The following is a 24,475-nucleotide window of genomic DNA, read 5'->3' as shown; positions in this document are numbered from 1 at the left end:
GACACAGGAACAAAGGGCTGCAACGCAAATGAGGATGTCTGCCCGGAAAGTATACACGAGCCACGTTGCTTAAAAGATGGGCCACGACACAGGAATAGGTGGGACGCGACCCTCATTGCTTCTGAAGAAAGAAATAGGGAGGGAAATCAGACAGAATGGGGAGGACGAACTCTGAAGGAGAAAACACATCGTGCAGCATCTCCATTCACTCTCTACAGTTCTTTTTCTATTACCTTTTAATTATATGTTATTTTTAATTGTTGTTTATGATTAGAATGACAATGTTGAAATAATTTCTTTATTAGGGTTTTTAATGGATTCTCTTGAACTCCTTTGATGATCTAATGCAATATTAATATTTTTCTTCTTTGTCTATTAAGCCTGTCTCAATCTATTTAATGCATGAAATATGATTGGCCATCTTATTTCATTGTCTATTTGTGTCTGAATTGAAATTCTAAAAAGTGAAATTTGAACAAGGTTTGATTGAAACAACATAGATTTGATCTAGTATGAAAGTATCTAGGTTATTTATGTAGCAACATTGCCATCAGGAGCAAAGGTGAATGAGTTCATGGGATTGGTACAGGGCAGCATGATAGTTACTAAGTATGCCGTGAAGTTTGCACTAGACTTAGTGCCTACAAATGCGGCCAGAAAGGACAGGTTTTTTCGAGGGCTTAATTCTACGATAGCCCGAGATGTGAGGATGACATCACTACTTGGGCAGACGACTTATGCCCAGGCTGTTGAGAAGGCTCTTACTAGTGAGGAGGTAGAGAATAAGATCTGGAGGGAGTACGCCACGAGACGGGATGTTCGCAGGGCAGTGCCTCCATATACAAGGTCTGGTAGGGGCGGAGGCCTCAGTGATCAGAAGAGGAAGACCCCTGACACCTTGACCACTACTGGTCCTAATAGGATGGGTCAAGGTATTCATGGTGGGCGCAAGGGAGGCGGTGAGACATGGAAATGTTATTTAGAGTGCACAAGATGCAGGAAGCGCCATCTGGGTGAATGTTGGGAAAAAATTTGTTACTTATGCAGGGTTGTTGGACACCTCAAGAAGGATTACCCAACGTCGAAGAAAGAGGAACCAGGGAAGGTGGACAGCTTGACTCCAGCTCAAGTGTTCACCTTGATGCAGGCAGAGGCCGAGGCTTGTCCCTCGGTAGTGACAGGTCAACTTTCTAACGCTGGCTCTTCATATACTGTATTGATTGACTATGGTTCTACACATTCTTTTGTTTCTAGTAAGGTAATTAATAGATTGTGTAGACCTAGTGAGTATTATACTATGGGGTTTGGGACTATATTGCCTACAAGGCTGGTAGTTTCTAGGAGATGGATTAGAGCATTGTTAGAGATGATGGATAGTAGGGAACTATCAGTAAATTTAATTGAGTTTGGTATGGATGATTTTGATATGATTTTAGGAATGGATTGGCTAGTCAGATATGGGGTCACTATAGATTGCAGGAAGAAGATGGTGGCCTTTGAGACTTAGGGTGAGGATCCCTTTATTTTCATGGGTGTCGTGCATGGATCCCGCATTCCCATGATATCAACATTGAGGGCTAGGGCCCTGTTACAAGGAGGTTGTATAGGTTTTCTAGCTAGTGTGGTGGATAACGCTAGAGTTATTCTAGTGGGGCCGGGAGAGACTAGATTGGCATGTGAGTTCTGGCTACCAGAAGTGACATTCCTTGGACATAGTTTTAGTGGAGATGGGATTAAGGTAGATCCAACCAAGGTAGAGGCAGTTAGGGATTATCCAAGGCCAAGGAATGCCTCAGAGGTTAGGAGCTTCCTTGGACTAGCGAGTTATTACATATGGTTTGTAGAAGATTTTTCGAAAATTGTCACACCAATGACAGAATTGACACGGAAGAATCTAAAGTTCACCTGGTCAGACAAGTGTGAGAGTAACTTCTAGGAGCTGAAGCGACGACTGATCACTGCTCCTGTGTTGAGTCTTCCTTCGGAGGGAGGGAAGTTTGTAGTGTACTGTGACGCATCGAGACTGGGATTGGGATGCATGTTGATGCAGAATGAGAAGGTTATCTCTTATGCATCGCGACAGCTGAAGGAGTATGAGCAACAGTATCCTACCCATGATTTGGAACTAGAAGCAGTGGTATTAGCACTGAAAGCTTGGCGACATTACTTGTATGGAGAGAAGTGCAAGATATACACCAATCATAAGAGTTTAAAGTATTTCTTCACCCAGAAGGACTTGAACATGAGACAGAGATGTTGGCTAGAATTGGTGAAGGACTATGAATGTGACATCCTTTACCACCCAAGTAAAGCCAATGTAGTGGCAGATGTGCTGAGCCAGAGAGGCCTAGGACAACTATTTAGTTTGAAGCAGATATCAAAGGAACTGGCAGAAAAATGACTAGAGCGAGGATAGAACTGGTTGTGGGCCGGTTGACCAACATTACTTTAGAGTTTACCATTCTAGAGAGGATAAGAGAGGGTCAGTTTGATGATGTGCAGTTGCAGGAAGTTAGAGGGAATGTCCTAGCTGGAGTGGCTAAGGATTATTCTATTTGAGAGACAAGTTTACTACGGTATAACGGTCGGATCTGAGTTCTGATGGATATGGGTATTAGATGAGAGATACTTGAAAAATCCCATACTACACCATACTCACTCCATCCAGGCACCACGAAAATGTATCATGATCTATGGACTTTATATTGGTGGCCTAGGATGAAGAAGGACGTAGTTGAATACATGGCCAAGTGTTTAACCTATCAGCAGGTGAAGGTTGTTCCAGCCTTTAGGTATTCCCGAGTGGAAGTGGGAAGAAATTACCATGGATTTTGTGGGAGGTTTACCTAGGACAATGAGGCTACATGACTCGGTGTGGGTGATAATAGACAGATACACCAAGTCAGCTGACTTTCTACCAGTGAGGACGTCCTATAATGTGGATCAGTACGCACAGCTTTATGTGAGGAAGATCGTACGCAGAAGGCTATGGGGACTCAGTTGAAGTTCAATACTACTTTTCATCCTAAGAGAGATGGGCAGCCTGAGAGAACAATTCAGGTATTGGAAGACATGCTTTGAGCGTGTGTATTGGACTTCGAGGGGTCTTGGACTAGGTACCTCCCATTGATTGAGTTTTCATACAACAATAGTTATCAATCAGCGATTGAAGTAGCTCCATACGAGTTGTTGTATTGAAGGAGATGTAGATCACCCATACATTGTGATGAGATGGGTGAGAGTAAGTATTTAGGATCGGAGATGGTTCAGAAGACTAACGAAGCTAGTGAGAAGATCCGAGCTCGAATGCTCACTTCATAAAGCAGATAGAAAAGCTACGTTGTTCCTAAGCGTAGGGACGTGGAGTTCCAGGTAGGGGACCTTGTGTTTCTACGAGTTTCACCATTACAGGGGGTGAGGAGGTTTTGGAGAAAGGGCAAGTTGAGCTGCAGATTCATGACCTTTTGAGATCCTGGAGAGGATCAGGCAGGTAGCCTAGAGATTGGCTTTGCCACCATCATTATCAGGAGTTCACGATGTATTCCACATCTCTATGCTTCAGAAGTACGTCTCAGATAAGACTCATGTGTTGAGATATGAGGATTTTCAGTTACAGACATATTTGTCGTATGAAGAGTGACCAGTTTAGGTCCTAAACAGGAAATATAAGAGTCTACGAAACAAGACGATTCCTTTATTTAAGATATTATTGAGGAATAGCAAGGTCGAGGAAGTGACATGGCAGCTTGAGTCAGCTGTGCGGGATTAGTATCCCGATCTATTCACGTAAAATTTTGAGGACAAAATTCTTAGTAGGAGGGGTTACTTGTAACGACCCAAAAATGCTAATAGGTTTTAGTATCTTGATTAGCGTGCAGGGAGGGAATAATTGGATATATGTGTGTTTAATTAGTTAAATGAGACTATGTGGTATGCATGATTTATATGATTATGTGAATATATTATATGCATGTTTATGAGTATTAAATATGCAAGTGGGTCCTTTACTGTTTATAAGGGCATACCTATAATTTTGGCTCATTAGGGCATAAATGTGACTATATGTATTAAATGGTTGAGACCATATTATTATGTGGATATATATATATATTGCAGTACACGACTCAAGATGATCCTAGTGAGTGGATTAGCGAAATAGTCACAGTAGGGTTTAATACCAGGCTCGGGGGAGCCCACAGCTATTTTGGGAATTTAAAGAATATTTTGGTGTTTATTGAATAAGTATTTGGTAATTATTTGGACACGACTGGATTAATTGGAAAATGGTAGGAACACATGAGGAATTAGCGGGAATTGGGAAAATGATTGTTTTACCCTTAGAAACAATTAGAGGATTGGGTAAGTTCAAGGGGCTATCTAGTCATTCTAGTGTTAAGGGATAAGCTTAGTCAAATCTTAGGCAAACCCAGAACCCTCTAAAACACTCAAAACACTCTCCCTCTCTCATCATACACGTTTCCCCCTCCTCCCTCTAGAACCTAAGGGAAAAATTCTGAACTTTGAAGGGGAAAACTTAAGGAAACAAGCTAGGATTTGAGCTAAACGAAACTGGGGAATTGAAGTTTAATGATTTAGAAATTGAAGCTGGAAGAGGGCAGGAAGTCTCTAAGGATTGAAGCTTTAAATTGTGGTAAGGATCTTATTCTATTCTACTGGAATTTTAGGTTGTTGGGCTGAATTGTTTAGGTTTTGAGTATGGTTTGTAACTAAATTGGGATCATAGGTTCAGTAGGAATTTTTGTGTTTAAATGCTTAAGATATGTAAGTAAGAGACATGGACTCGTTTCTGGGCTTGGTGTGGTTTTGGGTGTGAACTTTGAAGTTAAATTTTGAGGTTGTAGTAGTGAAAAACGCTAGAAAGGAAGGACTTTTTGGGTTTAGGGGCTTAGGTCGCGAACCTGTTCTTCAAGCGTTGCAGCTCATGTGCTTGAAGAGGCTGGGATGCCTCTGATTAGCCAGGCGTACCGTGACCTAGGGGGTGCAAGTCACAGCCCATGTCTAAGGGGCGGGCCGCGGCCCTAAAGTGCAAGTCGCGACAATAAATGGAAAATGAAAGGATGTTAGACTTTTATGCTCGGAGAGGCACGTGTTTTCAAACCTAAGCGCTCGGGACGAATTCTACTACCCGGTTTAGTAGAATTCGAGGTCCCGGAGGCTAGTAATTAATTCCAATACATTTATTTGAATTAGAGATTGATAATTATCCATGGCTATTTGTGACTAGGACTATCGTTAAGGTTCAGGACTGAGGATCATGCATGGGACCGCTCTTTATTTATCACTTGGGATTCGAGGTAAAAAAACTACACCCATGTGGTTATGAACGGGACTGAGTTTCCCTGTAATTGAATGTATGTATTCTTTGATTATATGGTTGTTATGCGTTATATGATAGTACGACCTAAGGGTGTCGTGGCTGATGATATGCGTACTGAACGCAGCTCGGCCTAAGCGAGTCAGAATCAACTGGATAAAATGAGGGCTCGGCCTAAGAGCACTGACACTTGAATAGTTCTATTACTGATTGAGATGTATGCTTGAAAATACATGTTTACCGTTGTTTAGCTTAATGCTTGTACTCTGCTAACGGGTTTTACGTGGTGCAGGTAAAGGCAAAGAGAAACTGGACCATCCATGAGTTGGAGAGCTCTGGGGGCGGAGTGTGCATTTTAAGCTACTCGACCGCCACGACCAAGGGAAAGTTACAAGAATATAGCTCTAGATTTTATTTTTGTCGTTAGTCTGGTTTTTGTTGTATCAGCTTTTGAGAGTTGTATTTACCACATAAACTCTCTTTTTGGGATCCCATGTATCAAACATTTGTTTTAACGAAAATTCATCGTTTATGATAAAAAATTATTAACCCTAACCTATTAGTTTACTTTAGGACTACATTTATGTTCAAACGAATTGAATAACAAGTCTTGCACTATTTTAAAGCACACAGTGTAACGCTCTTGGGCATCCAGGGTATTACACCTGCACTCAGAAAATTCCTAGAACATTCAATATAGACAAACCATATCCAAATAGTAACTTTGGTTGTTTCTAACAACCATGTTCACACATAATACAATAACCTGCACTCAGAAAATTCCCAGAACATACAATATATCACTCATATTGTAATATCCTACACTCTGAAGATTCTCAGAATATTCATGATATATTTAACACACATCATCACTAAGCAATTAAATTATCAGTAAGGGATCCAGGCCTCAACCCGGTTCCACAGTTAATGTCCTGGCTCGAACGCGGACATTATTACCATTGTCCTGTCTCAATCCCAGACTATATATTCACCATGTCCTCGCTCCAACCCAGACTATATATTCACCATGTCATGGCTTCTACCCGGACTATATATTCACGATGTCCTGACTCTTACCCAGACTATATTCTTACTGTGTCCTGGCTCCAATCCGGACTATATTATGCTAAGGTTCTGGCTTCAACCCGGACCTACTTACCATTTTTCCACAAAAAGCAAAAGTATTGCAAGAGTAATCTACTACTACAAGCACACACTAGTATACTCATGTTATAGCCAAGAAAGATAAAGACTAACTTACTTGGAGTTCTTAGTTCCCAGTTGGATCTTTAAAACCGCTATTCCTTTTCCCTTTTTTGGTTAATATAAACAATACAATGTACTCGGATTAAACTATGACATATTCTTATAGCTAATATTCTACGATAGCTACATTAAATAAATTCTTAGAGACTCTATACTATAGCCTCTTATACACTTCATAGTGTATAAGGAAAAATATCATTTTAGACTTTACGATGTCATAAGAAAAATGGCCTCACTGCAGCACGCTCTCCGTAATGTGCATTTTAATATTCTTTAATTAAAGAACTCGCTTCATAGATAACTCGTATTTTGGTTTTTAGAAAAAGGAGTTTTAAAAACTCTTATCTTTAGAAAAATACTAATTTTTCGCGGTCTTACTAAATTTAACCATTTTCTATCATTTACCAAAATACCACTCTCCGACCCTTTAACTTACAACGTTACCCCTTTCTTGGAAAGATTCTACAAAACCTAAACTCCCATTTTTACCATTTTTATCCATAACCTAGCATCTGATTTTATGTTATATTTGAAAATAAGGGCATTTGGACCCTTAAATTATAAAATGGAAAATAACAAGGTTAATTAACTTAAGCCAATTTTGGGATTGGCTAAATCTCCAAATCCTTAGTTATCTTTGCAAGGATCTATTTCTTTTCTTTTCCAAAACTTTACTTCCACTATTTAAATTTAAAGTGGTAAAATCTCATTTTCAAACTTTTTCCCTAAGTTGAGTTTTTGGCGAAACCCCTTAAACTATCGTTCATGTATTTTGTGTCATAATGACGGGAACTAGGTGAAAGCCTCGCATCAAAACTTGTTTTTGGTTAAGCGAACTAACCTCCCAAATATCACTTTTCGTTAGGTTCAAAATTACTATTTTTTAGTTTTTAGGGAAAATTTAGAAAAATCATTTTTCTAATATCGTTCAAAATTTTACAGGGGTTGCTATACACTTCTTATCTAATTCCGTTCAAAATTTCATCAATTTTGGGATGGAAAACTCATTCAAATATTTAAAGCAATCGTGGTAGTGACTGCTGCCCAGAAGTTTTTCCCAGATTTTATGGTAACATTTGAAAATTTATTTTTCTTACACCGTAGCCCAGTTGTTTCTAAAATCTTGCAGAGATTTTTATACATGTATAAGTTAGCTTTCCTCAAAATTTCATAGCTTTGAGATTAGTAAAACTCATTCAAAAGTCAAAATAATTTGGGCAGTGCATGCTGCCCAAATTTTTTCCAGATTTATATGACAATGCAAAAAAGTGCATAACATGGGTTTAAAAATACCTTTTTACGATTTTCCAAAGCATAATCTCAACTAATCACAAATAACTATGCAACTACCTAATTTATTTTTACAAACAGAGGCAATAGAGTGCGATCTGACCCGTTGGAAGCCAGACCACGAATTTTTACACAAACTCAGCAACATGCATTTCTAGCATAACCCTAGCCACATGCATGCATCAATATCATCAAATCACACAATCTCAACCTTAATCATAAAATAAGCTACAAAAACCATTAAAATCACCTATACTTTCAGATCTACAAATATTATAACAAAACTCAAAGATAACCATAAATTTCTACCTTTTAATAGTTCTAGCTTGGAGATATGTTTCCTCAGCTTCTTAAAAATCCTCCTTGTGATCTACACTCTAAAATCAAGCCCCAAAGTCCCACATGCATACTTTTAAGAAACAATTAGGCTAGAAAGACTTACACTACTACAAAAGTAGGCTTTCCCGACAGTTTTTAACTGTCGCTATTGAGCAACGACGACAGTCGAATAACTGTCGTATTTGCCTATGCCGGCATAGGGTAGCTATGCCGACAGTTATTAGGGTTGTCGTTGCTGGCTATGCCGACAGTTATTAGGTGTCGTTGTTGCTGGCTACGCCGACAGTTATTAGGTGTCGTCGTTGCTGGCTATGCCGACAGTTGTTAGGTGTCACCGTTGCTGGCTACGCCGACAGTTATTAGGTGTCCCCGTTGCTGGCTACGCCGACAGTTATTAGGTGTCGCCGCTGCTGTCTATGCCGACAGTTATTAGGTGTCGCTGTTGCTGGCAACGCCGACAGTTAATAGGTGTCGCAGTTGCTGGCTACGCCGAAAGTTAATAGGTGTCGCCGTTGCTGGAAACGCCGACAGTTATTATGTGTTGGGATTGGTTGTCTATGGTGACAGTTTTTAACTATCCCAAAGTTTCCACACCAGAGGACATTGCAAATATGTTGTCAATGCCCCCTGGTTTCAAAATCAACGTAGCAATTGCAGTAAAAGAATGCACATTAAAGAATAAATTAAATTAACATTAGTAAGATTAACTTTACATTTGATTAGTTACAACACTTTCTAAGTAAAAGAAATACATAGTTCCAAAAAAGTTTGTCATAAAATGAATATTTAGCGCAATATACACCTCAAAAAGCTAAATTAACTACATATAATTTGTTAGATTGATTTCTGTATTTGATTAGTTCTAACAATTTCTAATAAAAGAAATAAAAAGTTCAAAAAATGATTAAATCCCCTCACATAGGTACTATGCAAGCATGCCATCATTTAGCGAGTTGCGGTAGAATATATTTTGCCCACTCTTCTTGAACTTCATTAAGTTCTGCGTCAGTATATGGTAAATCTGAATTGAACTGCAAATAATTTAAATTATAAGTTACATGTCAAATATATATGAAATTAAAATATAACTTTATTAAAGTTAAAAGGTAAACACATTTAATTATTACATTATTCGATAGATATGCTCTGGTTCTTCGTTGTGAAATTAGATCCCTAGCATACTTCATGCAGTAGATACCGCACTCTGTGGTTTTTGGTTGTTGTCGGCACTGTTAACATAGACAAATGTAAAAATATATTACATATACTTGTTAGTATACTTATAATTTAAATCTTATGTTTTATAAAGTTGAATGTTACTTACTTTTGGACTATAATACTTTAGACTTACAACTCTTTTTCCTTTTTCTGTATCATATAGCGTGAAAGCACTATACATAATAAAAGTTTTTTAATTAGCAAACAAGTACTATTAAAAAGATAATATAATTTAAGGAATGAAACTTATATAAACTTATAGCCTAACTATATTTTTAATCTCAATGCGTAATTGAAGGTTAATGGGATCCAAGAACGCCACTGAATGTGAGTGAGGTTGAAATAGCAATAACATCCAATGTTCACTAGAAAACAAACAATCAAATATTTAGAAGATGACTATTAACTTAACATTTCAAAACTCAATACAAACTTACTTGTTATTCCAGGGACAAATAAGGAACTGCTTCTCGCCCATTTGAATGAATCGGTCTTTAAGTGCTTGGGCACGCTTATTCTCATGACCTACACTAACTTCACCTGGATGCTGAAATGCGTACAAATGATCCAACCCATTGGTATGTAGTATATCATCCAACAACCTAGAAATTAATCATATTTAATTATAAAAGACATGCATATAATTCAAACTTTAAATTATTGTGAGATTTCAACCCAACTAAATTCAAGTTTTTCATATCTACCAATGTCGAAATATTGGAGGAATAACCTTCTGGAACTTTCACATTGGCCAAACAATGACAAATTCCTCGCTTCTCTTATTTATTCAAGGTATAACAAGCTGGTGGTAAATATGTTCGTTTCTCACCAACCTTTGGTGCTAAATTTGTACGCACACCGATATCTTTTAAATCTAGTCGAGCATTAATTCCATCCTTACTCCATCCAGGAATATTCAACAATGTACTAATAAGGCTATCAAACACATTTTTCTCAATATGCATGACATCCAAGTTATGACGCAGGACCAAATGCTCCCAGTATTCAAGCTCAAAGAATATAGACTTCTTCTTCCAACAAACCTTAGGATCAATTTGAACCTCCTCACCATTTTCACGTCCTCTCTTTCTTTTCATGCTCTATTTGTGCTTTCCTAGTTTGAATTGGACTTTATTCAACTTTTCAACCAATTGTCTTCCAAATAATGGTTGTGGAGCCATTGCAAACTCTTGTGAACCATTGAATGGTTTTTCCCATGTTCGGAAGACATGATCGCGGGGTAAAAACTTTCTGTGTCCCATGTAACAAATCTTTCTAGAGTGCTTCAAATATTGAGAACATGTGTTCTCTTCACAGATAGGACATGCCTTGTACCCTTTCACACTAAACCCGGATAGATTGCCTAACGCAGGAAAATCATTAATGGTCCATAACAACACAGCTCTAAGTTTGAACTCTTCCTTCCTATATTCATCATAAGCATCAACACCTTCATACCATAGAGTGCTTAAATCATCAATAAGAGGAACTAGATATACATCAATATCATTTCCGAGTTGTTTAGGACCTGCTATCAACAATGTCAACATAGTAAACTTCCTCTTCATACACAACCATGGTGGTAGATTGTAAATGGCAAGCATAACAGGCCAGCAACTATAATTACTACTTAGGGAAGTATGTGGATTAATTCCATCAGCAGAAAGGCCTAAACGAATATTTCTAGGTTCGTTACCAAACTCAGGCCATTTCCAATCGACTCTCTTCCACGCAGGTGAGTCAGCTGGATGTCTAAGTTTACCATCCTGTATTCTATCATTGGCATGCCATGTTAAGTTTTTAGCATGATCAGCATTTCGATAAAGTCGAATCAAACGAGGTACAGGCAATAAGTACCATAAAACTTTTGCAGGAACTCCTACCCTAACCTCACCAGAATTCTTTTTCTTCTGTCATCTTAACTCACCACAAGTGGGACATGCATTTGCATCAACCAGTCTTTTTCGATATAGGATGCAATCGTTAGGACAAGCATGAATTTTTTCGTATTGCATGCCTAACGAACACAATGTCTTCTTTGCCTCATAAAACGACAATGACATTTCATTATTTTCGGGTAATAACTCTCCTAGAAAGGAAAGTATATCCGTAAAGCTCTTATCACTCAACCCATGTTTGATTTTTATATTATACAACCTAAGAAGTGTTGACAGTTTGGTGAACTTATTACAACCAGGGTAAATGGGTTTCTCAGCATCCTCTAACATGGATTGAAATTTCACTGGATCAAAATCTGATTCAAATTGTGCGTCACCTATCATTTCTGCAATGTCATCTCTCTCACCATCATTCACATAATCACAATTATTCTTCTTAGATGGAGATTCTCTACTAAATGTGATTTTTTCTCCATGCATAAACCACATCTTATAACTTTGACCTATTCCATACTTAAATAAGTGACCCTTTATCTCAGTAATTTTCATTCTTTGAATATTACCACACTTAATACAAGGGCAACAAATGTTATTAGGATCTTTAGCATTTCTTGCGCAAAACTCTAAGAAATGCTCAACTCCATCCTTATATTTCACTGATAATCTATCCGCTGACATCCATTCTTTATCGATTGCCATTATTTTGTCTAAAAATGTACACACAAAAAAATCTATTTTCAGAACTATGTTCAATCCTAAAAAAAAATTGTACAGAGAATCTGTAATAGATATAAATATTCAAGAAAAACAAAAGTTTAATTTTTTGTGTAAAAATTAAAAAATATATATTTAAGGACTAAAGAGTAAGTAAATCAGTTTGAAGATTCATTGCAGAGGTTTGAAAGCTTGAAGTAATCAAAATATATGACTACTTGAGCTTTGAATATAAATGAATTTGAAACGTTAATCTTTCATAATCTAAATCATTCATACAATTTTTTATGATTTAAAACGGACAACACTTCCCCTATATTTGTAACCTAACCATCTGTAAATATCAATACAAATAATTCAATCAATTCAAACAACAAACAATTTTTCTTCCTTATATCTCCCCCAGCACGCAATTATATAGATATCACAGAACCTACTTCACTAAGACATGCAAGTTCTCAATCTTCCGTTATCACCGCAGCACACAATTATAATCCCAGAACCTATTTCACTATGGATGAATATTTAAGATATTCAAACTCCTGTAACATACACTTGTATAATTTTAAAAAGAATAAAAGAATATACCTCTGAATATGTTTAAACAATTAGAATCCAAATTAATAAGTTTTAACAATTAAAACATACCTGAGATGATCTATTTGAACTTTAGATTGCTTTCTGAAGCAAAAATCTGAGATCAAGAGTTTTATCCCGAAGAGCCTTTTTAAAAACATGAAATAAAATAAATAACAGAGTAATAAGTTTATGTTTAAATCCCTGTCAACATTAACTTTCTAGAATAATAATACTAAGCTACCAAGCTAAGTGAGATGATATATTTATATAATAGCTACCAAGCTAAGTCAGATGATGATATATTTATATAATAGCTACAAAACAATAATATTAATCAGAATATATATATATGTATATATATACATTTAAGAGCCATTCATTACAATCAGAATAGAACACGTTACAATCAATTAAATATCAACTGGTTATTCATTAGCTTTAGTGTAAGTGTTAGTTGAGTGTTAGGTAGGGTACTTTAATTAATTACTATATTAAAGAAAGCAAAATTGAAAGAGGGTAATAAATAGTTGGGTTTCTTAAGCTTAAAATATATCAAAAGTTACTATAAAATAATCAAAACCCAATACCGTTTCACCCTATCTCCCTCCCTCTCTCTCTCTCTCTCTCTCTCTCTCTCTCTCTCTCTCTTGTCTTCATCATCTACGGCCAACCATGGCCACCATAGATGAGCTCAGTGAATCAACTATTATATATGAGGTCACGCAATGTATGAGGATATTACTCTAATTCAGTCTTCTCTCTCTTTCTTTATTTATTCATGGTACCAGAGCCACAATAAGAAGTAAAAAAAAGATTCAAATGCTTTGTCTATTTCACCAGGCTGGCTACACCAGATGAGAAGTCCAGAAGTTGGGAATATGGCTCTACTGGTAAAATGTTTCTCTGTTTCTTTTCCATGTCTCACACTCTATTTGTGTAACTATATTTTCTTCATCTCATGCCCCTATGCTCTGTTTTTTGTTTTATGTTTTTGTTTGATATTCCTTTCAAGCATTTGTTCTATGTTTTCATTGTTGCCCTTGTTGCAGGTACTACTACTACTACTATGCTACCTTTACTTATTTGTCTGTACATAAAAGTGAGTTTTTTGGGTTCTCTTATATATTAAAGTTGAAGAGCCAATCATTGATGTGTCTTTTGGATCAGTTTTCACATTATTCAATTCATTAACACTAAGTTTGATAAGTGTATCTTTCTTTTGATTATCTACAATTGTGTACCTGAGTAGGCTTGTTATAATATAATGCTCTATCTTTGTTTCTTTTTGTTTATATTTTTGGTTAAATTTTACAGACTTGCCGATTGCAACTCTTGTCCCTTTCATGTATTTCATGGTGAGTATGTGTTTTGGTATCTCCAATAAATTATACAAGTGCTTAATTCTTATTTTTTAACCATATCACTCATGCTTCACCTGACTCGTACAGTTTATAGATATTCAAATTCAAATCCGCAACCTTTTCTCCACTCCCACGTTGATCATGGAGCCAAACTTCCATATCCGCCTCTACCATTCATCACCCATCACCAAAACACCCCAAACTTTAAGCCTTATCATATTACATCATTCCCAACCCCTAAATGAAAGTTTCTAGTCCCAAAACACAGATTAAAACTATATAAAATGCCCCACCAATTAATAGCCATCCTAAGAAATGAAAACGAAAAATCGGAACTGTAAACTACGAAGCAAAAATCTATGAATTTGTACCTCTTACTGTGGCCGGTTCTTGGTGGTTTCTTCTTCTCCTCACTTAGTCCACAACCCTATGAACACAAAAAAACCATTCGACATGAATTTGGTACTCAGAATCCAAGAGAAAAATCAATGCAAAGTAGGTTCGGACTTACGTTTTTCTTGAACCGAACTCCCAATAACACTCCCTTCTTTCCTTTACTTTCTTCTACAAGGGATTAGGGGACTTAATAAATGATATCTTTTATATTAAAATCTTTCTGCAGGTAAGGGATTTTTCAGCAACAAGCAGCTAGATCAGACAGTAAACAACATCAAAGGTATACTAACCACCTAGAAACTACAACAGGAGCAAAAACTAAAGATGATAAAATAATGGACATGAAGACTTGAAGATGGAGAGCTAATGATAAAATAATTCAATTACATGAAAATGTCTCCCATTAAATTTTTCATACTTCTAATTATTGAACAATAGTTGTTTTTTTTAAAAAAAAAAATAAGTAAAAGTTGCATAAAGAGACATCTTATGCATATATAACCATTAGAATTGCCTTGTTTTGTCAAAGAAAATAATATTTGTGATGTCAAATGCTAAGAGAATTATATCATTTCTTAATTTAGACGATCAAATACATGGCCTTAGTCATCATGTTATTAATATAACCACATTTGTATGCCCTGGCTTGGATTCCTGCTGTACAGTAAATAATTAAAAATAAACTAATAAAACCATATAACAGATTCCTATAACTTCACAAATAAAGCATGTCTAAATAATACAAAATTTGCATTCATGCTATCAGAATTATAAAAACCACAATCAACAACAATGTTAATATATTATAAAACAAACTAAAATGGAATGGTGCTACGCCCTTAATTTACAAGCATATTCGAAATATTTTAAGACAAGATATATATATACCCACGAATACAAGCAAAGAAAAAAAAGTAGTAATAAAAACAAAGCTATACCCACGAATACAACCCAAACTAGAAGACAAGATATATATATATATATATATATATATAGAGAGAGAGAGAGAGTGAGAGAGAGACCGTGGGGTGTGGCTAGTTTCTGGCTGCACAGACGGAACCTTTCGGCTGGTGGGTGAGAGCCAGTGAGGCGGTGCCGGCGGGTGAGAGGCTGGTTCGGCGTCGACGACGTCGTGGTGGGCTGGCTGGTGGAGGGACCTTTCGGCTGGAAGCTATAGAGGAACTATCGGATGGAAGAAAGAAAGAAGAAGAGGGAAAAGAAAGAAAGATGGAAGAGAGGGAAAAATTAAGGTTATTTGGGGGAAAAATTTTTACCAGCTAATTTTTTTTAATTGGCAATGCCGACACCTATAAGCTGTTGTTATTGCCTCCAATAGCGACAGCTTATAGGTGTCGGCATTGCCCTTTATAAAAAATTCGCTTTCCCTACAATGACATATTTTAACTGTCGGCATTGCTCCAATACGTTTTAATAAAAAAATATTTAAACATATATAAATATTAATAAAAGAAATCATAACTAATAAATTTATATATTAAATTTATTTACAATATTTTTCCAATTAATAAAAAAAATATTTTTTAACTAATACAAATTTTATAAATGTGTTAAAGAATAATATAGTTAATTTAATTTATAAATATGTTAAAGAATAATAAATTTAAATTTTGATATAAAAATTATTACATAAATACAAAAAATAATAATATGAAAAATTTAGAAACAAAAAAATATAGTTTTAAAAGTTTTTAATAATTTTTATAAATATATATTTACATAATTTAGTTTATTTTTAAAATTATACTATTCATTAAATTTTTTACAATATTTTTCCAATTAATAAAAAACAACTCTTTTTTAACTAATACAAATTTTATAAATGTGTTAAAGAATAATATAGTTAATAATATAATTAATTTTATAAATATGTTAAAGAATAACAAATTTAAATTTTGATATAAAAATTATTATATAAATACAAAAAATAATAATATGAAAAATTTATAAACAAAAAAATCTAGTTTTAAAAGTTTATAATAATTTTTATAAATATATATTTACATAATTTAGTTTATTTTTAAAATTATACTTTTCATTAAATTTTTTACAATATTTTTCCAATTAATAAAAAATAACTCTTTTTTAACTAATACAAATTTTATAAATGTGTTAAAAAATAATATAATTAATTTTATAAATATGTTAAAGAATAATAAATTTAAATTTTGATATAAAAATTATTAGATAAATACAAAAAATAACAATATGAAAAATTTATAAACAAAAAAATCTAGTTTTAAAAGTTTTTAATAATTTTTATAAATATATATATATTTACATATTTTAGTTATATTTGTAAAATTATACTTTTCATTAATTATAATTTTTTATTTGAATTTTGGCGACATTTTATGACTGTCGGCATTGAAATTTTATTAACTGTCGGCGTTGGGGTTAATAGCGACACCTATTAACTGTCGGCATTGGTCTCGAATTAACTGTCGGCGTTGAGCTCAACAGCGACACATTTTAACTGTCGACATTGGTCTAGAATTAACTGTCGGCGTTGGGGTCAATAGCGACACATTTTAACTATCGGCATTGGTCTCGAATTAACTGTCGGCGTTAGGGTCAATAGCGACACATTTTACCTGTCGGCATTGGTCTCGAATTAACTATCGGCGTTAGGGTCAATAGCGACAGTCAAAAGCAACGGTGACAGTAATTAGCTGTCAGCGTTGGTCTCTATGCCTACAGTTTTTAACTGTCGGTGTAGAGTCCCGCTAAGCAACCACGACAGTCAACAGAGTTGACTGTCGTGGTTGGGTGTCGGGAAAGCCCAATTTTGTAGTAGTGTTAGATGAGGGACAAGGACATGCAAACTACAAAGATGCCTTACCTTGCCTTTACTTGATCACCAAAGTGATCAACATTTGAGATTCAACTAGTACAAGAATCCCTTGAACCCAAGAACACAAGATCAATGTCATGCATGGCTATTAGATCACATGCATGTTAGGATTTTATGCCCTAATTAAAACCCAATTTCTTTGTAATCTAATTTTTATTATCAATAAAAGAGTAGAAATCAATTTTTGACTTGGTCAATCACTTTGCTCACATGTTTTATTTTCATGATTATTTATTTAATATAAACTTCTATTAAATCCCAAGCATATAGCTAATCATATTTATAACTGACGTAATTCCAGTTGAATATAAATATGATTATATGTTAGAAATAAGTTAGTCCTAAGATTAGCCAGTGCACCGAATTTACACTTACTTGCCAATCTACAATATGATCTACTTACACATCGCAATGTTAATTTTCTTTCTAGAACATCAACAAGGTAGATAAGATTGGACGTATTTGTTACATAAGACTGGACTGATATTAAAAGTAGATAGAATAAATAAACATATCATTCTAATCTATCTAGTCATATCATATAGTTATCCAGAGGTCAATTCAATCTCAATTCTGAGTGGTTAGTATTCTAATTTATTGTATTATTTGAGTTTTTTGACTAGTTCTTTACCAGCTTACCCTACGGACTAGCCCATACTTATATCTTGGGAACTCGGTAGTATAATTGAGTTAGAGTGTTAATCATATATATGAACATCTATAGTTTCTGATAAAGAAGTGAGACGATGGTTTCCTTTTAGTTTGGTTCAAGGTGCTAAATGATAGAGATCTCATTTCTGTGATTAATATTAGTTTACTGAAATATCATTTACAAGGAACTAAGTGTTTTAAGGATAAAATACAATCAGGGGTAAAACAGTATTTTAGTCTCATCTCATTATAGACCATCTATAGAGGATTGAGTGACAATTATTGTTGTAACAATTGATAATTAATAACGTATCTATATTGCTTATAGAGCGCTCTATGAATTCAAGAGTGTGATTTCGAGTCTTTAGTGGAGTCACAAGGAATTAATAAGTTAGTAAATTTATTTGTTAGATTTATGATAACTTAATGGAGCTTGATTTTATAGGCCCATGGTCCCCACTGTACCTTGGATAAAATCATCTACATAGTCTCAATTAACTAATTTAATTATCAATTAAAATTATCAAAGTTGACCAAGTCAATTTTTATAGATTCACAGAGTTATGTAATTTAGAGAAGAAAAGAGAAATTACGGAAGATTTATTAATTCAGATAAATTGGTGTCTAAATTAATAAATAAGTTTAAATCAAGGTTCAAATTATAAATAATTAATTTGATAAAGGATTTAAATAATTTTTTAATTAATTAATCAATGGAAAATAATATAGACCTTGATTTTAAGTCTAGTGGGCTTATAATTAAATGGGAAATTTCATGGGCCTAAAACACATGAGAATTTCGACCTAGGGCTGATAATTGATTATTATTTTATTGATTTTTTTAATTAAAATAAATTGCCTAATTGAATCTATAAAAGGAGTGCTAAGTGAGAGTTGAAAACACACTTGTTTTAAAGAAGAACAGAAGAACTAGTAGGTTTTAGATTCTCTCTACAACATAAGTCCTTTTCTACCATCAATATTCGTTTCTCCTCTTATCTCTGTATCTATCTAATGTGTTGAGAATTGCCTACTCTAGTCTAGGTGATTCTAAGGATACTTTGGAAGACTATGAAGAAAATTGAAGAGTGGTTCAGTTTCTTAGTGATACCCTGCGACATAAAGGATACAAGGATTAGAGAAACTGAAGGAAGGACTCAATCATCCACTGCACAATAATGTAAGTGTTCTTATCATTATCTCTGTATGAATTCAATTTTAGAAATATGTTCTAGGTTATCTTATATTAATATGATTAATATACGATTTACATGAAAATAAACATGATCCTGTATATGTTTTCCCAACAATGCATGCATAATAAACCCTTGGGATTTCGGGTTTCAAGAGGAAAATGGAAGAGAACATGAATGAGGTTTCGAAACCTACACTAGACAAGGTTTCTCTTGATCTTCTTCCTTCTTCAATGGAGAGATGAGTGTAGTTGGCTTATGGAGAAAAAGTTGCAACAATGGAGGATTGTTGACTTAGGGTTTCGTGTTTCAGAGAGGAAAATGGAAGAGAGAGTGTTTTTTTAGAGAAGAAATTTTGTGAGAGAAAATGATTAGGTCTTTACTTGTGAGTGGGGTAAGACTCTTACTCTTCCCCTAGGGTATGTGTCCTAGGCTCTTGACAGCGCTAGGACCTAGCCTTGCAACCCACCACTCTCTCTCTCTCCTCCCTTGGAAAATACCTTTATGCCCTTGCTCATTTTTACCTCTCTCCAAAGACACTCAAGCGACCTTTGGTTGCTTATCTAAAATTCCCTAAATTTTTACCCTATAGTTTTTAAATCTCCAAGCATAAATAATTAAATTAATTTGTGACCAAAAATAAAATTTGTCACCATATCATATAATTTTGGCAATTTATCACATATTGACCAAAGTTCCCTTAAAGATTCGAGCTAGAAATTCTCATTCTTATGCCTGATTGATTGGAATTCAAACCTCAATAAATTCTCTTAAATTTATTGCCTTGTCTATAAAGTCTAGTAGCCAAAATATTTTATGCCATAGTATTCCCTATTTCGCTTAATCCGAGATTTTTCTCCCATTAGGGTTTCCCCCTTGGTTTGAGACCAATCATTCTTTGCATAAGCCTAGACCCTTTACTAGATCATCACAACGGCTATAAAAATTCATGAAATAACACAATTTCATATAATTTTATTTATCAAATAATATTCCATATATTTTTTCACCGGTTTGAATCGACTACTAACGGGTGTTCAAAACTCAGGATGTCACAATACCTACAATTTATAGATGTTTCGTCCCCGAAACTCAAAATAGATGGGAATATTGCTACTGCATCTCGGCTTCCATCTCCCAGGTTGCCTCTTCAATGCCATGGTTCACAACTGTACCTTTACCAAAGTTATTGTTTTGTTTCTTAACACCTTCTATTTCAGATCCATAATTGCGACCAATTTTTCCTCATAACTGAGCTGAGGATCAATGCTAAGTTTATCGTAACTTTGCACATCAGTGGGGTTGTTCACATACTTCCTTAAGGTTGATACATGGAATACATCGTGAACTCTAGAGAATGAGGGCAGAAGGGCTAGTCGATAAGCCACCTTTCCAATGCATTCTAGAACCTCAAACGGTCCTATGTACCTAGGGCTCAACTTGCCCATTTTCTCAAACCTGAAAGCTCCTCTCAGTGGAGCTATCTTTAACAATACGTTGTCCCCAAATTCAAATTCTAAAGGTCTCCGTTGATGATCGTCATATTTACGTTGTCGATCTATAGAGGTTTGTAACCTCTGACAGAACTCTAATGTGTTCCATAGCTTGGTCTACCTCTTCTGATCCCAATAATTTCCTCTCACCAATCTCATGCCAGTGAATTAGAGATTGGCACTTTCTTCCACATAGTGCCTCATACAGATCCATCTTTATTGAGTAATGATAGTTGTTATTGTAGGCGAACTCAATTAGTGGGAGTTTTACACTTAATTAGTGGGACTTTAGTTCCCAATCCCATTTTCATCCTTCCCTAGAACGCGGAGGTAAATCGCCCGTCATGGTCGAACACTATAGAGATGAGACCCCATATAATCGCACTATCTCCACGATGTACAAGTCTACCATTTTATCTGCACCGTCCGTTGTCTTAATGGGTGAGAAATGAGAGGATTTTGTCAGTCTATCCATGATAACCCATATTACATCGTGCCCTTTAGGAGTGTGTGGTAACCCAATAACAAAGTCCATGGTGACCATTTCCCATTTCCACTCAGAGATCTCTAGCGATTGCAATAACCCTGCCCGTGGTTGATGCTCTACCTTGGTTTGCTAGCACGTCAAATAGTGTTCCACCTACTCCGCTACGTCTCTCTTCATTACTACTCACCAAAAGTATCTTTTGAGATCCTGATACATCTTTGTGGTTCCATGATGCATTGCGTAAGGTGTATTATGAGCCTCATAAAAGATTTTTCTCTTGATCTCCTTATCATCAGGCATACATATTCTACCCTTGAAGCCCAACACTCCATCTTCCGATATGTGAAATCCTGGTCGCATATCTTTGGTAGTCTCATGCACCAGTCATTGGATCCACGATTATGCAAGTTGTCCCCCTTGGATCGCTTCCATGATTGTGTGTTGCATAGATAAATTTGCTAATCTTCCAACTACTATCTTCGAATCCAGGTTGGAGATATCAATTTGTAGTTCTTGCGTATTTCCTTAACCATCATCACATAAGCCATTGGTTGTCGACTCAAAGCGTTAGCTACTTTATTAGCCTTGCCTAGGTTGTATAGTATATTGCAATCATATTCGTTAAACAATTCTAATCATCTCCATTGTCTCATGTTTAACTTCTTCTTGGTGAAGAAATCTATAAGACTCTTGTGATCCGTGTATATGTCGTAGTGAATCCCATAGAGATAGTGTCTCCAAATCTATAATGCAAACACTTGCGCTGCTAGCTCCAATTCGTGGGTTGGATAGTTTTTCTCGTAGTATTTCAATTGTCTAGAGGCATATGCGTGACTTTTCCATGTTGCATTAGTACGGCTCCGAGCCCTTGACTTGATGCATCGCTATAAATAACATATCCCTTGATACCCTTTGGAATGGTGAGTATGGTAGCAGTCGTTAATCTAGTCTTTAACTCTTGAAAGATTTTTTCACACTTGTGTGTCCACTCAAATTTGACGTTCTTTCGATTTAGTTCGGTCATAGGCATCACTATTTTGGAAAATCCTTCCAACAAGAACCTATAGTATCCTGCTAGACCCAAGAAACTACAGACTACTTATGTGTTCTTCGGGGCTTTCCATTGTTCCATCGCTTCGATTTTGGCTGGATCTACTACAAATGTGTCACCTGACACCACGTGTCCTAGGAAACTCACTTGATTCAACCAATATTTTCACTTGGAGAATTTTACGTACAACTTTTTCTCGTCTAATCGTTGTAAGATTAGTTCCAGGTGTTGGGCGTGTTCTTCCTGGTTTTGCCAGTATACGAGTATATCATCTATAAATATGATCATGAATTTGTTCAGATACTCACCCAGTATCCTATGCATAAGATTCATGAATGCCACAGGAGCATTGGTGAGTTTGAATGTGGTCATACCGAGTTCGGAATGCGGTCTTGGGAATATCCGATTCCTTGACCATCAACTGGTGGTTGCTAGATCTTAAATAGATCTTTAAGAATATTGATGCTCCCTAAAGTTGATCGAATAGATCATCAATTCTGGGAAATAGGTATCAGTTCTTGATCGTCACTTTGTTGAGTTCGTGGTAGTCTATACAAATTCTCAGGGAGTTGTCTTTCTTCTTCGCGAATAGTACTGGGGCTCCCCAGGGAGAATGACTCGGTCGTTGTGCTTGCAGTTCTTTGAGATCTGACGGTTCCATCTGATATGGTGCCTTTGAAATTGGTATGGTTCCTATAATTAATTTGATCTCGAACTCAACTTCTTGGTCTGGGGGTATCACTTGAAGAACCTCAGAAAATAGGTGCAGAAATTTGCACACCAAAGCTACCTTCGTCATTTGTAGCTTTTCCACTCTATCGTTTTCTATTACGTTCGCCAGGTAGCTGATACATCCATCATCCAGTAGTTTCCTAGCCCTCAAGGTGGAGATTATAGCGAAAATCTTCTCGCAGGCTGTGCCTTGGAACACGAACGGTTCTTGCCCTGGTGGGTTAAAAGTCACCTTTCTTCGTTTGAAATTCACCACCGCCCCATATTTGGTTAGCCAATCCATACCCAAAATAACATTGTACTCATGTAAATATAAAACTAGCAAATCAACGGTCAGCTCCCGACCTTCTACCCAGACTAGTACGACTTTAACCCAAGAGCGTACAATGATATCCTCCTTCAAAGGTAATGAAACACCACATACATTTGACACATGCTTAGGCTTCCTATCTATCTTATCGACATAAGATGCAGCAATAGAAGAATGGGATGTACCAGTGTCCATCAATACATATGTTGAGTTATTAGCCACAGGAAGTTGTCCTGACACCATGTCGGAAGTCCCAACTCCTTTATAACCCTGGGTGAGTGCATAAACTCGCAGTGCTGTTCCCATTGGCTTTGGTTGGTTGTTTGTTTCCTACTGACCATGAGTTGGGCAGTGTCTGCTGAAATGACTAGGCTTTCCGAAGGTAAGCAGTTGTTGTTGTTGCACTCGCCTGGGTGGCGTCGATTGCATTTGTTGCATTGCGACCAATAGTTATTTTCTCTCCTTGGGTGCTTGTTGAAGTTCAAACTTTGACTTGGTGGCTCCATCCTTCGTTTATTATTTTCACCACTGGGAAATCGAGAGTTTCCTGATATATTGGTCATCCTGACACTTCTATTTTCTGTTAATGCAAACCTTCGTAAAGGGCCGCTCTAGTTACTAGAGTCCTTTCCCCAGTCATTAGAGATATGTGCTTGTTCTTCAGACTTCATCATAAGTATCTGGGCTAGTCTTCCCGGTATCCACGAACTAAGCTACCTTCCTTTTCAATCCTTTAATAAATTTGCGTACTTGGAAGACTTCACTGTTTACCAGATCTTTAGCAAACCATGAGAGTTGGCCAAACTTGCGCACATACTCCTGTACACTAGATGACCCTTGGACCAGGTTGGAGAATTCAACAACCTTCCAATCTATCACTGTCAGGTTGTAGTACTTAGCATTGAAGAGGATCAGGAACTCTACCCATTCCATTCGTGCAACATCACGTCCTTTCCTAGAAATATCCCATAGATGTGGGCATCATTCCTTATCATATACACCACATAGATTACCTTTTCCCGTTCGGTAGCACCACAAAGTCATAGATCTTCTCCAGCATGCTGACCCATTCTTCTACCACCAGGGGGTCCAAAGTGCCTTAAAAAACGGGTAGGTTGTCTCCTAAACGTATCTGAGATTGGTTTTGGCAGTTCAGTTCTAGGTGCATCCGCTGGCGATTCCCTCCCACCAGTGGTAATCAGTCATTCAGGGATATAACCTAGAAATATAAAATGATCATGCTATGAGGTTTTAGTTAATAGAAAAATAAATACAAAAAGAAGAGAACGC

General features: G+C 36.1%; 1 protein-coding gene across 1 annotated transcript; it reads right to left on the bottom strand.

The window, feature by feature from the left end:
• Positions 1-9,042: 9,042 nt before the first annotated feature.
• Positions 9,043-23,491, bottom strand: LOC133825154 (uncharacterized). Its single transcript, XM_062258138.1, has 9 exons — positions 22,934-23,491; positions 15,419-15,578; positions 14,512-14,564; positions 14,372-14,427; positions 12,709-12,783; positions 9,886-10,050; positions 9,555-9,621; positions 9,358-9,459; positions 9,043-9,261 (listed from the first exon to the last, which is right to left on the bottom strand). Exons 1-9 carry the CDS (start codon positions 23,489-23,491, stop codon positions 9,172-9,174), a joined length of 1,326 nt encoding a protein of 441 aa, XP_062114122.1. The 3' UTR covers positions 9,043-9,171.
• Between the last annotated feature and the right edge of the window lie 984 nt (positions 23,492-24,475).

Source organism: Humulus lupulus, chromosome 3 (genome assembly GCF_963169125.1).
Source record: "Humulus lupulus chromosome 3, drHumLupu1.1, whole genome shotgun sequence".
In the NCBI taxonomy this organism is placed as follows: Eukaryota; Viridiplantae; Streptophyta; class Magnoliopsida; order Rosales; family Cannabaceae; genus Humulus; species Humulus lupulus.
The sequence above is the reverse complement of the archived record's forward strand: the minus strand, read 5'-3'. Positions and strand labels throughout refer to the sequence as shown.

Excerpts from the sequence above, each read along its gene's own strand:
- LOC133825154 (XM_062258138.1), bottom strand. The coding sequence starts at position 23,491 with ATGGGAACAGCACTGCGAGTTTATGCACTCACCCAGGGTTATAAAGGA. Across the intron at positions 14,565-15,418 it reads GAAACTAGCCACACCCCACG|AAGAAAGTAAAGGAAAGAAG; the intron begins GTCTCTCTCTCA and ends AATCCCTTGTAG. Across the intron at positions 14,428-14,511 it reads GAGTTCGGTTCAAGAAAAAC|GGTTGTGGACTAAGTGAGGA; the intron begins GTAAGTCCGAAC and ends TTGTGTTCATAG.